This window comes from Lynx canadensis, chromosome C1, assembly GCF_007474595.2.
Source record: "Lynx canadensis isolate LIC74 chromosome C1, mLynCan4.pri.v2, whole genome shotgun sequence".
NCBI classification, from domain to species: Eukaryota; Metazoa; Chordata; class Mammalia; order Carnivora; family Felidae; genus Lynx; species Lynx canadensis.
Genome location: NC_044310.1, coordinates 155,072,575 through 155,085,825, shown reverse-complemented (window position 1 = coordinate 155,085,825; position 13,251 = coordinate 155,072,575). Strand labels below are relative to the sequence as shown.

At 34.4% G+C, this 13,251-nt stretch overlaps 1 protein-coding gene across 3 annotated transcripts in view; it reads left to right on the top strand.

Moving 5' to 3' along the window:
* Positions 1 to 13,251, top strand: part of SCN7A (sodium voltage-gated channel alpha subunit 7) — an 84,010-nt gene that overhangs the window by 50,945 nt on the left and 19,814 nt on the right. For all 3 annotated transcript variants that reach the window (XM_030326262.1, XM_030326264.1, XM_030326265.1), the window contains 4 exons: positions 3,821 to 4,258; positions 7,300 to 7,402; positions 8,938 to 9,092; positions 11,963 to 12,136. In XM_030326262.1, coding sequence (XP_030182122.1) covers positions 3,821 to 4,258; positions 7,300 to 7,402; positions 8,938 to 9,092; positions 11,963 to 12,136 — 870 coding nt within the window. The remainder of the gene's footprint in view (positions 1 to 3,820; positions 4,259 to 7,299; positions 7,403 to 8,937; positions 9,093 to 11,962; positions 12,137 to 13,251) is intronic.

Genomic DNA, 13,251 nt, shown 5'->3' with positions numbered 1-13,251 from the left:
ACTCAAAATGTCAGAGATAGATTTCACTTCAGTTGTGGTGTGACACATACATTCAAAAAAAAGGTCATTAGAGACAGACTTGTGTGTAACTCAGATCTGTCTTCTGTGTGGCCCTTGCTGGTAGTAGCCTCTATTTTATCAAGATGGCTGCTGCAGTCTAAAGCTTCATGTGTTCATATCACATCAAGTCTAATAGAAGAGAAATTCCTGTTTCTTTTCTAGAAGTCACAGCAAATCTCTCCTATTATCTCATTAGCTCTGAGTCACATGTCCATTTGTGAACCAATCTCTATTGCCCAGAGTGTGAAATATATTTATTATTTATTGTGCAGAGTGTGGAATATATTAACATATATTATGATAAGCTACTCAGAATCCTCTTTTGGAGCTGGAGTTGGCATCATTCCAAACACAAATCATGCAACTAATAATAAGATAAGGGTGATTTCCCGTGAAATATTAAGTTTCTATCCCCAAAAGGGAATAGGAGAGGCTATGGTTGATGGCTATTGAGATAAACAACAAACACACACACACACACACACACACACACACACACACACACGCACGCGCACGCACACGCACACACACACACACACGCACACGCACGCACACACACACACACACAGAGTTCAAAAGCAAAGAAGGAGAAATGCTGAGGCAATTGTATAATTGCATTTCTGCTTCTTTGTTTTTGAATTCCACTTTGTTTCTTATTTTTCTTATTCCTACTGATCAGAAACTTGATGTCAAAGGGCAGAGGGATTTCAGAATGAAATGGAACTACATTAACCTCCATTTCCAATTGATTGGTCATAATATTGCTTGGTTTGCTGAATCTTTTAAGCTTCATTTTTCTCAACAGTCATCATGTGTGAAGCGCCATGATAACAACTCTAGACTAAATACAAGGGGAAAAATGTAAGGAGAGAATCTGTAAGGCTGTAGATCTCCCCCCATACTTTCAACTCATTACATTACAGCATTGTAATTTCACACCAAAACTCAGCATTTGTATAAAAAGAAGGTACTCCCCATTTTAAAAACTTAATTTTGTCTTGTTTGCCTAATAAACATTCCAGTGGTGATTCAGCCTGCAGTGGAACCGTAAAACATGATCATAAACAAAAGCAAGTATTTAAATGGCTTTTAAATAGTTACATGCAATGCTGAGTTATAGAAAAAATAGAGTTCAGATCCAAGCAAACATGGGTTCAAACTCCAGTTTTATTATTTACTAATTAAATGCCTCTTTAAACCTCGTAATATTTTAATAGAAGAATGAACATAATAATATATGCCATATAGAGTTATTGTAAGTTAAATAAAAACAGCTAGCACTCTATAAATATTTATAAATGTTTGTTTTACTTTCTTTAAGCTCTAGAAAATAGTACCTCCCACATCTTTAGAATTGTGCTAATTAAACATTATTTAGAAGTTTCAGTTAGGCAAACATTCTACATGTTTCACTTGCAATTTAAGTAATTGCCACTAAGTGAACTGTGGGATCTAGCTAAGGTTACGTAAACCAAACAATGAGGGATATAGAAACATAAAAAGAAAAGAAATAGAAAATAGAAAATTCAGTTGCTTTTTAAAAATAAGACATTGATGATAAATATCTATGTCATTCCATGTATGTTTACATATTCCCCAATTAAATATGTTAAGATACAATTTGAATAGTATTAAAATAGAAACTTCATACATGTTGAATTTCTTAAATTAGTAATCAAATAATTATTCATACTTGAAAAATTCTTGGAAAATACTTGAAAAGTACTTGAAAAATAATTACATAAGAAATCTTGAATTTCCTTTCTATTCCATATTACTTTATTTTGATGAGTTTTTCAATTCTCACCCAATAGATAGACATCATTGAGGTAAATGAGAAGGCAAATTTCAGGGGAGACATTTGAATGTTTTGTTTTATATACATTATTTCACATTTTATCTTTTAACACAAAAATAAGAAATATGTGTTTTGAATCTCTTTATAAAATACTGTGACTAGAACAAAGTCACACTAAGTTTATATAAAATTTTTCTTTATACCGTAATTCCAGAGAATTTTGAACTTCATTTTCAGCCTTTTAACAATAAAAAACAAATGTTTTTCAATCTTTATTTTTGACAAAGACAGAGTGTTAGCAGGGGAGGGGCAGAGAGAGAGGGAGACACAGAATCTGAAGCAGTCTCCAGGCCTGGCCTGAGCACAGAGCTTAATGCAGGGCTTGAACTCAGGAATAGTGAGATCATGACTTGAGCCAAAGTCAGACGCTTAACCAACTGAGCCACCCAGGTACCCCAAGCCTTTTAACATTTTCACTGTATATGTATATCTGCATTTGGTGTATGGGGGGATATGTTTAAGATATAAGAAATATTAGATTGTAAGCTCTTAGTAAATTTTTCCTTGTCCAAATCCTGGCACAAAATCTATTTTTTACTCATTCTATAATTAATTTTTTCAACAAATATTAATCACTTATTTTGTGCCTAGTGTTGTGCTAGTTGTCTACTTGAGAGAAACTTGGTTCCTACTCATATGAAGCTTGTAGTCATGAAATTTTTACCTAACACCTGTTCCTTATTTCACACTGTGCCAATAACTAAATGAAGGAAAAGAAACAACCAACTACCTTAAATTATATTTGGTGTTGCCTTCTTGTATCCTGAACTCATTGTCTTTTAAGAATGATAGAAATGCTAGTAGTGTAGTTCCTATAAGGGCCATAAAGCCCCTGTTCATACTATCTGTAAGTAAGCTTTATTTATATGTAAATATATTTATATATATAAAGCTTTATATATATATAAATATATTTATATATTTTTTATTTTCATATTATATACTTTTATATTTTTTAAACATAATTCATGTCATTTAAACTTTGCCCTTTAAAAATAATATGTAAAACATAAAGTAAATTAAGTCTTTAAAAGTTCAAATATCTGAAGAGAGGGGAAGACTTCCAATAATAAGCAAACAAAATGCTCAAATTATTAGTTTAAGAGATGATCAGTATTGACTCCCTAACACTAAAACCCAAAAATATTATCTATACCCTACAATTACAAACAAGATAAAAATATGATTCTCTGGAAACTAAACGTAGCTTGATCATATTTCTCAGTGATAGTAAAGGTCAAAATATACACTGTCCTTGAGTTCAAATAACTTAAGTATTAGGAATTATTCTCCATCACTCATCTCTTCCTTATTTGACCAAATTTATTACCACAGAGAATCAATTAACCTACCCAAACCCTGCTACTAGCATATCACAAAGAAAACTAGGTACAGGCTTCAGAACCGGGACTGGGACTCTCTCCCCAAGATTCCTTGTGGGTTTGCAGAACCCATGAAGATGTCATTATACCTCCTCCTGGGATAGTGCTGAAGTGAGGTCAGCCACCTGAAGTAGCGATTCATTTTCTTACCTTGGGAGAGACAGCCTGGCTCAGTGAAGGAAAAAAAGCTTTGGAATAAAACTAACTTAAGTTCAATCTGTGTGACCTTGGATATCTGACATCTGTAAGCCTTGCCTTTTTCATGTCTAAAAGAAAATCAAATGATATTTCATAGAATGTTGTGACCTTAAGAAGAGTTCTGGCTATACTGTACAAACCCTTAGCACAGCATCTGACCCACTGTATAGGAGTAAGAACTGAATAGCCTAAATGGCATTGTGGTTCCTAATTGTTTTCAAATCTCAGGTCAGCTTTTTTTTTTTTTTTCAAGATTTTTTTTTATTGTTTAAAAGGAAACAAAAAGTAACATAAACTTAACCTCATTTGTTTCCTCATTTAGATAATTTACCTGTTTCTGGCATTGGTGAGCTCCTTTAGTTCATACAAGGCTCCAACAACTGAAGAGAATGGTGAAGAACAAAATCTCCAGCGTGCAATGGCAAGGATTAAGAAAGGAATAAACTACGTGTTTCCTAAAATATCATGCAAAAAACAAAACATTTCAAAGGAGACAATGGACAATGTAAACAATGTGTATGTTAGAGAGAATATTTCTGACCCTACCCTTTCTGATTTAAGCAATACCCAAGATTTCTTCAAGGATAAGGAAAAAAGCAGTGGCACAGAGAAAAACACAATGACTGAAAATGAGAGTCAATCACTTATACCCAGTCCTAGTGTCTCAGAAACTGTACCAATTGCTTCAGGAGAATCTGATATAGAAAATCTGGATAATAAGGAGATTCAGAGCAAGTCAGGTGATGGGAGCAGCAAAGAGGTAAGATGTTTTAATATCCTGATTACTTACTGTTGATTTATGGCATTTTGGTAAGAAAGTGAGTGGGTGTTGAAGTTGCGGAGAGTTAGAGTACACATTTGATCCTAGCTCTACACTCCTTGCTCCTGATTTTATGCTTCTGATGAAGTTAATTAACCATTGTAAGCTTCAGTTTCCTTGTCTATAAATGCAGATAAAATTGTATCTATTTCTTAGGGAGGATAGGACTAAGAAAAATAGCTCAAAGGTGCACAGAACAGTGCCCAGTCTATAGTAAACAATTAGTAAACATTAGAAAATATAATTTTAAAAGTCTATAAATTTATAAGCAGGCAGTGTGGGGTGATGAAAACATACCAAAGAAACTTAAGTTTTCAAAATCGATGTGTATTATTAGAGAAATCATTAAACTCTCCTGGGTGTTATCATCTTTAAAACGTTAAATTGGACTACAGGATGGCTAAAATACTTTCTTATTGGCTAAAATTCTAGGATTCTCATCACTTTATTTGTGCAGCATATACTATAACGTATATAATTAAGTTGGACTAAAAGAATAAAGAAAACCCACCAGTTTGAATTGTGAACAGTGTGTAGCTTTATCAACTCATGGACAAAGAAAACAAAACAAAAAAGCAACAGCAAAAACAACAAAATAACCCAACACATTTAAAGAAGGGTAGATATTGCTGTTAACTTAGCTTCGAAAATGTACACCCTACTGGAAACATTCTTACTGTCTTCATTTGCAAGCACCATGTCTTGGTAGGAGTTATGATTTAATAGAAAGCTACATCTACAGAGATCACATCTGTTCTGCAGGCTTCTTGCATTGTACCTCAGTAGGGAATCATCTCAGATCACTCACAGGCACTGGGGAGGGGCAGAGAATGTCTCTTTCCAGATCCCCAGAAATGACTCTGGCATCATCTTGTCTCCCAGACCTCTTCCAGCTTGGCAACTGCTCTGCAGTAACTTCTCATATTGGCCTAATAGGAGTTGAATTGTAATTACTCAAAATCCTTCCGGCTCCTACTAAAGGCCTTTTTCTTTGTGTTAAAGAAACATTTTCACTCCTTAGCATGCCCAATATTTTGAGGTTCGTTTTCCTTTAATTAATACCGTTTCTAGAAAACAGGGAAAACTGTTCTCCAGCTACACTTGTATATCTTCACTTATAACTTTGACTACCATCTATTTCTGTGTAAAAGTGTTATTTATCACAGCACATTGTGTTGAAATGCTCCAGGAAACTTCTTGCCAATCTAATTGGAAAGTCTTGGATATGAAAATGTATAGGAAAGATGACACTAAATATGATTGTAAATGTTGAGGCTTCAGAAGTTGTAATGTATGCTGCCTACTTACTTGGTCCTACTGATTGATTAGCTACTCATAGATTTATTCACTTATCTGTACATTTGTTACATATTTTAGACACTTTCCAGATTATGCAACTCATGAGTACTTTAAGATGCTGATCTACCAAAAGCCAAAGAATAAAATATAAAAATCACATGATTTGATAATTCTGAGATACATTCTTTTCTTTCTTTTGTATTTAAACTTTCAGCCATTGTTTATTACAACATAACTATATAAATTTTAGAAAAATAACGTCAAACTTTATATCAAGTTTTATAACTTTTTTCATAATGTAGCAATGTATCAGGGTCACTTTCTCATGCCATTAAGTCATCTTCTAATAAAATTATTTCTACTTTTGAATACCAATTGATTTATTTATAAAATTAGAATAATACTAAAAGAGGTTTGGAAAAATCACATCAAATAGTTTATGTAAAAATTCTAAAATAACATGTAAATATAAGGTATATAATTTTCAATTATTGAATGCCTAAGCATTATATATTAACTTATTTGTTATTTACTCTCATATTGCTATAGCCTTTATTTCATCAGAAATAATGAAAATATGAGAACTGAAATAATAAAAGTGATTTGTTTAAGAGTAATATCCTGATGGATATATATTTTTAGTTGAGCGCCAAATGTCTTACTGACAACTGACTATGTAAGATCTAAAGCAAATAAGGCTTCCTAATGATATTTCGTTGACATTTATTGTGCATAAGACCAAGAGGTAGGACAAAATATTTACAGTTTTCCTTTTGATATACTTTTCTTAGACATTTCCTTATTTTTTAAGAAATAAGACTGTTTTTTCCCAAATGTTTTAATACATTTATCTTATTTTTTTTAATTAGAAAACAATTGTGTATACTATTAACTTAGAATATTGGTCATTTTAAAGGATGATGTGTTGCATATTTATTTTGAAATAAAGTAAAATAAAGCATTATGAGAAAATCATTTCAAATAAAAGCCATGCATGTCACACATGCGTCATTACCACATATACAAAGCCATGGCTACCTTATCGTATCCAGTCTTGACCTTCAGTCAAGAGCAGAGTGAGAAGCAATGTCAATCCTTGCAAATAGCCTGTCTGCGTAGGGCTGGTACCACTTTGCCAGGTCTATTCGTGACTCTTATTCCTTGTGCCATTTCTTCATTTCACTTCAAGATAACCTCACATCATTCCCATCCTATGATGGCATACACAAGAATGTCTGGAGTCGATTTTACAATACCAACTAAATGCACTCTTGTCTACCCATCTTTAGCATCAAGGAGTAATTACTTCTGATGCTGCTCATCTAGCTGAAATGGCTTATATGGAATCTTGTGAACAACTTCAAGAGGGCTTTGGAACTCAAACCCTTTTGGATACTGGAGATAACCTATACACCTTTTAGGAGAATAGTGTTATGAATTAAATGTTAATTTTAATCTAAAAGTTATTTTAGCTTAAATGAATTTTTAATTAATTTTTTAAAACTTCAACTCACGGAGACATGTATCCTTTTAATGAAAATCATGAAATTAGCTTAAACAGTATTTTAAACCTGGTAAAGTTCTTTTTGTATACAGTTTTTCTTATTTCTGAAAATGAAACAAGCCTGAACCACAGTGAGAAAGTTTAATCACAGCTTTTTTGGTGGGACTTTACTTTTCAGAAGGTAAAGCAATCTAGCTCATCTGAATGCAGCACAGTGGATATTGCTATCTCCGAAGAAGAAACCATCTGTGAACATGAAAAGCCAAAGCAGCTTAAAAATGGTAAGAGAAAAATAAGTTCCTTTGACCATTATATTAAAAATAGACTAAATTTCTCAACATAACTAATGCCATTAGATATATTTTAACTTTAGAGAGTTTATTAACTTAACTAAGGAACACACACATACAAATATGTGTGTACAAGCACATGCACATGTGCCCAAAGTAATCCTCACAGAAACTTATAGGGAAAGTCAATAGAAAAGTCAGCATTTGGAAAAGAGGGGCAGGGTCTATTTCCTAGAAGTTTAATGCAGTAGTTAAGAGCACTGGGTCTGGAATCATACAGGCCTGAGTTCAAATCCCAGGTCACGTGACCATTTACTACCTTTACTTACCCTCTTACCTCACAGGATTGGTAAAAAAGATTAAATTAGTGTAGATGCACGTGTGTCCATGCATGGGTGTGTGCATGTGTGCGTGTGTGTGTATATTTTTATGCCTCTTGGAATAAAGTCAATATTCAAAATACTCACATGAAAACATCCTATATCTTTCATAGGAAAACATATCATGCAATGGTGATTTATTTTTATATTCCACATGAATCTTAAGAAATGTATAAGGCTTCAGTCAGTGATTGACTCACTAGATATGTAACATACATTTGTTGATGACTTGTAATTCAAATTAATTTCCTAGAAAGATTGACAAATATTTATAAGTTCTCTGCATTTGAAATCACTGGAAACCATCAACATGGTAACTGCTAAATGCTCAAATTCCTGTATTCAAAATAAGAACCTGCTCTCAGTAGCTCAACTTCTAGAACTTGTATCATTCAAGGCAAAGGAGGAAAATTTTCCTATATTTTTTGACCAAAGATGTATGAATTGACAGTAGGTAAAATTCTAAAATGAAATGTGTTGACTTTAAATTCCACCCACCTCTATTTCTTCATGTTCTCCCCTGTTAAGCAGAGTCTTCTCTATCTTGGGATTTCTTTATGCTAACTCTCTTGACAGGAATGTAGAGTCCAATCCATGCATATGCCCCCTACCCACAAAGCACTCTGTAATCCAGGGGGCTCCTTCAATAAGTCTAAATCAAAATCACCATTCTCCTACCACCTGAGACCTGACATCAATTTAACTGACGTAACTAATATTATACTTCTTATCAGTTCCTGAATACCTATGTACTTAAATGAGAATGCTTATTATACCATGTGAATCTTCAGGCTTTATGCCAAAATGTGATATTTAGAAGATATTGTATGTGGGGGAGAGGAGCGATTTGAAGGATGGGGATAATTCTATTCTCAGACTCTGTTCCACCAGGCTAGGGGATGTTCTAAGTCATCTCTGCCTTTCACAATTTCTTCCTCTAGTGTTCTCCCACGTTAACTTTTTTTGTTTCCCCTCAATGACTGCAATGGTCACAGCATCAGGGGTGAAAATCAAATGTTCATAAGTCAGAGAGCACATGTGTTAGATTCCATAAATAATCACCAAGGACTATGGTGGAAAGTTCAGGATGTCTACTTTTTCATGAATTTTCAAGATTTTTCTTCTTAGCAGTTTCATTCTTGACAGGTTATAGACGAAGATCTTCACCTGGCCAAATTAGTGGTGAATCCAAGAAAGGAAGAATTTGGCAGAACATAAGGAAAACCTGCCGCAAGATAGTGGAAAATGGTTGTTTTAAGTGTTTCATTGGCCTTGTCACTCTGCTCAGCACAGGTGCTCTGGTAAGTACGTGAGACTTTTATGGGGAAAAATGTATCTGAAGTCTGTTACTTGAAGCCACCATGCCAAATTAGTTTTCCCCAGATACTTAGTATAGCAGTAAAGTTCATATTCTGTGATTTTACTTTTGGGAAACATACATTACAGTTTCTTAAAATCTGTATATGCCTCATTCAGTATTAAATAAATCAAACAATTTTGAAATATAAGAATGACAGTGGGAAACGTGAATGTGAGATACCTAATTCTTATTTTAATAAAGTTTCATGTATGAGACAAAGTTTAAGAATATGCACATACATACTTTTGTGCTGTGCTAGTACTTTGGTGCCTATTCAATCAGGAAAGAGAAGTACTATATACTTTTAATAACCTTTGAATCAAAAATACATATATTTTAATATTTATTCATTTTTGAGAGTGAGAGAAACAGAGCATGAATGGGGGAGGGGAAAAGAGAGAGGGAGACATAGAATCTGAAGCAGGCTCCAGGCTCTGAGCTGTCAGCCCAGAGCCCGACTCAGGCTTGAGCCCACGAACCATGAGATCATGACCTGAGCCAAAATCGGACACTTAACCAACTGAGCCACCCAATCCTGCATTTATGAAGCATTTTGAGAGAAAGAGAGTAAATGCGCTGGGGAGGGGCAAGAGAGGGGCGGGGGGAGAGGATCTGAAGCAGGCTCTGCACTGAGAGCAGAGAGCCTGATGCGGAACTTGAACTCACAGACCGTGAGATCATGACTTGAGCTCAAGTCGGACTCTTAACTGACTGAGCCACCCAGGTGCCCTGAACCAAAAATATATTTACCCATTGACACAACAACCTTAATTCTAGGAAATTATCCTACAAATATCTGAGCAAGTATGAAATGCATTTACAAGGGTCTTCAGTGAAGAATTCTTTGTATAGAAAAAGATTAAAAAGTAAAAATAGTCTACAATAGGTAACTGTTTAAATATGCTCTGATATAAACATCCAATGGGACACCGTGCAGCTATTTTGAAAATTCAAAAGCTGTATGCATGCTAATATTGCAAGTTATAGCAATGTGCAAAAACAGAGAAAGATCTAGAATAAAGTGTATCTATTAGGTATCTATTAATATTCATGTTTCCCCTGTCATTCATAAATTTTGAAATTGTTTTATTTATTTGATATTGAATGAGGCATATGACATTTTACTTAGGAAATAAAGAAAAATAGAATTTATATTATATTATTTTCCAGTGTTTGATTAAAGAGGATCAGAGAAGGATGCACAAGAAATAGTTAATTGTGAGATACACAGAGCAAAAAGAATGGATTCATGGCTGGGAACCAGACTTTGTACTGCATACAATTTTTAAAGTAAATTTTATATTGACATTTACCACACATTTACCACAAACCTAGAAATTATAAGTGTCTAACCTAAAGAATTTTCACCTCGGTGGCTCAGTCAGTTAAGTGCCCGACTTCCGCTCAGGCCATGATCTCACAGTTCATGAGTTCGAGCCCTGTGTCAGGCTCTGTATTGACAGCTCGGAGCCTAGAATCTGCTTCAGATTCTGTGTTTCCCTCTCTTTCTGCCCCTCCCCCTTTCCCATTCTGTTCTCTCTCTCTCTCTCTCTCTCTGAAAAATAAATAAACATTAAAAAAAGTAAACAAGGATTAAAGTAATCCTATGTTAATAATGGTGTGATTCTTATAAATCTAATGTTAAATAAAAGTAACATTTTCTCACAAACCGTGAGATCATGACATGAGGTGAAGTCTGATGCTTAACTGACTGAACGACCCAGGTGCCCCAATCTTTGTTTACTTTTTGACCTTGAATGCACTTTAATACAAGCCTTCCTGACTTTGTTGGTACTTTATTGCCTTTTTCAGTGCTGAGATAAAAACACTATGAAATTGCTTTCAGTGACATTATCAGACTTTGTATCCTCTACAGTAAAGTAAAGGTTGACCTATTAATCTGAGAAGCTTTGGAGAAATGATTATAGTTTTATTTCATATTCATGTGTTTCCACTGGTTTGCCTGATTATTTCTGCAGCAGAGCAATTTATTAGATATTTTATTATCTATTAGATGTTTTATTGGGGCCACAATGAAATTACACATTAATTTATACAGGCATAATATTTTTATAATATTGAGTCTTCCATCTAGGCAAAATGGCATATCTTTACATTATTTGGCGTGTTTTTATGTTCTATAGCAATTTTATAATTTTTAAAAAAATATATTTATTTACATTCAAGTTAATTAGCATACAGTGTAGTATTGGTTTCAAGAGTAGAACCCAGTGACTCATCACTTACATATAACACCAGTGCTCATCCCAGCAAGTGCCCTCCTTAATGCCCATCACCCATTTAGCCCATCCTCCCCACCTCCCCTCCAGCAACCCTCAGTTCTCCATATTTAAGAGTCTCTTATGCTTTGCCTCCATCTCTGTTTTTACCTTATTTTTCCTGAAGACATATTTAAAAGAATTTCTACTCTCTTAGTAAGTGCCACATATCTGCAAATTGGCTACATGGAATTAGAGATAAGAACCAGTTAGATGTGAGCAAAGGTTTTGCCTCTTATATTAAGTTTGATTAACTGATTCATGAGAAGAATTCTGGATCACTGTGGTGCCAAATTCAGTCTCTATAAGAAATTCTGGGACCAATTACTGATGTCTGCTATAGACATAGGATCAGAAAATGTTACTTATGGATTATGTGAATAAATCCAAACCAAGTGAACCAGCCCGTGAAACTACAACCTATGACTTTGCTCATGATCTGTTTGCTAGAGATAGCATTTCATTCCGCTCTATGCCAAAAGATTTTTTAAAAAATTACATGTACACTAATCCTCAAATGTTTTACCCACAGGCTTTTGAAGATATATATATCGATCAGAGAAAGACTATTAAAATCTTATTAGAATATGCTGACATGATCTTCACTTACATCTTCATTCTGGAAATGCTTCTAAAGTGGATGGCATATGGTTTTAAAGCCTATTTCACTGATAGCTGGTATAAGCTAGACTTCATGGTTGTCATTGTACGTATTTCAAAGAAAAATTTTAAAGACTATTATTCAATTTTTTTCTTCTTTACTCTTACTCTCACTTAACTCTTTACTTATATCTACCTTTTTCCTCTCTTTGTACATTTTTAGTCACCAAAATCCCCTATTTCTTCATTTGTAATACTTAACATTTGTCCTTTTCCTCTCAACCTAAAAATTTTAAAGTTCAACATTTCACCCCTAGATTATTCTAATGACCACGTATGAACCCACTACTAATGGGATAGACATCCTGAAATATTTAAATTCTGTTGGCTTGATGTTTAAATCATATATTCAAAACAGACGACTTACCATAACCTTCACCATTACCACTGTGATCCAAGCTGCTGAAGATTCTCAGTTGGATTTCCAGTGCAGATCTCTGCCCCTGCCACTGCACACCTTCCTTCTAAGCTCCACATTGCAGCCACATACATTTTACTGCTGTAAAACAGAAGTCAGTCCAGGTCTCTTTTCTTCTTGAAACTCTCCAATAAGCATCTCATGTCGCTCTGAGTAAAAAGCTACATTCTCTGCCATCAAAGCCTACAAGTTTCTCCATGATCGGTCTTGTCTCCTATTACTTTCCGTTTCCATTATCCCAATTTATAGACTGCTCCACCTGCACTGACCTTCCTGAAGATCTCCCATATGCCGAGATTCCTTCCATCTTAGTGCCTTTGCAGTTATTTTTCCTTCCACCTGGAACTTTTGCTGGCTCACCTCATTTATGTCTACTCAAATAAGAATGCAGAAATTGGGTCTTTCCCCGCCACCGTATTTAAAACTGCAACTACTACAATGCTCCTTTTTCCTTTCTCTGCACTCTTCATCTCTATAGCACCTATTAATATTATATATTAATTGATATTCATTGTTTATTCATTGTGATTGTTTGTCTTCCCCTTTGAAAGGTTAGCTCCTTTGGGGAAGAAATGCTTTCCCAATGTGGTTCTCTTCTTATCCCTAATGCTTAGAACAACTCATGTATCATAGTAGGTACTCAGTAATTTTTGTTGAATGAACAAATGGTTCCTATTCTATAAGCAATGATTGACTGAAGCTTCTCACTGTATGAATAATGACTTACAGTATCTGATCTCTGT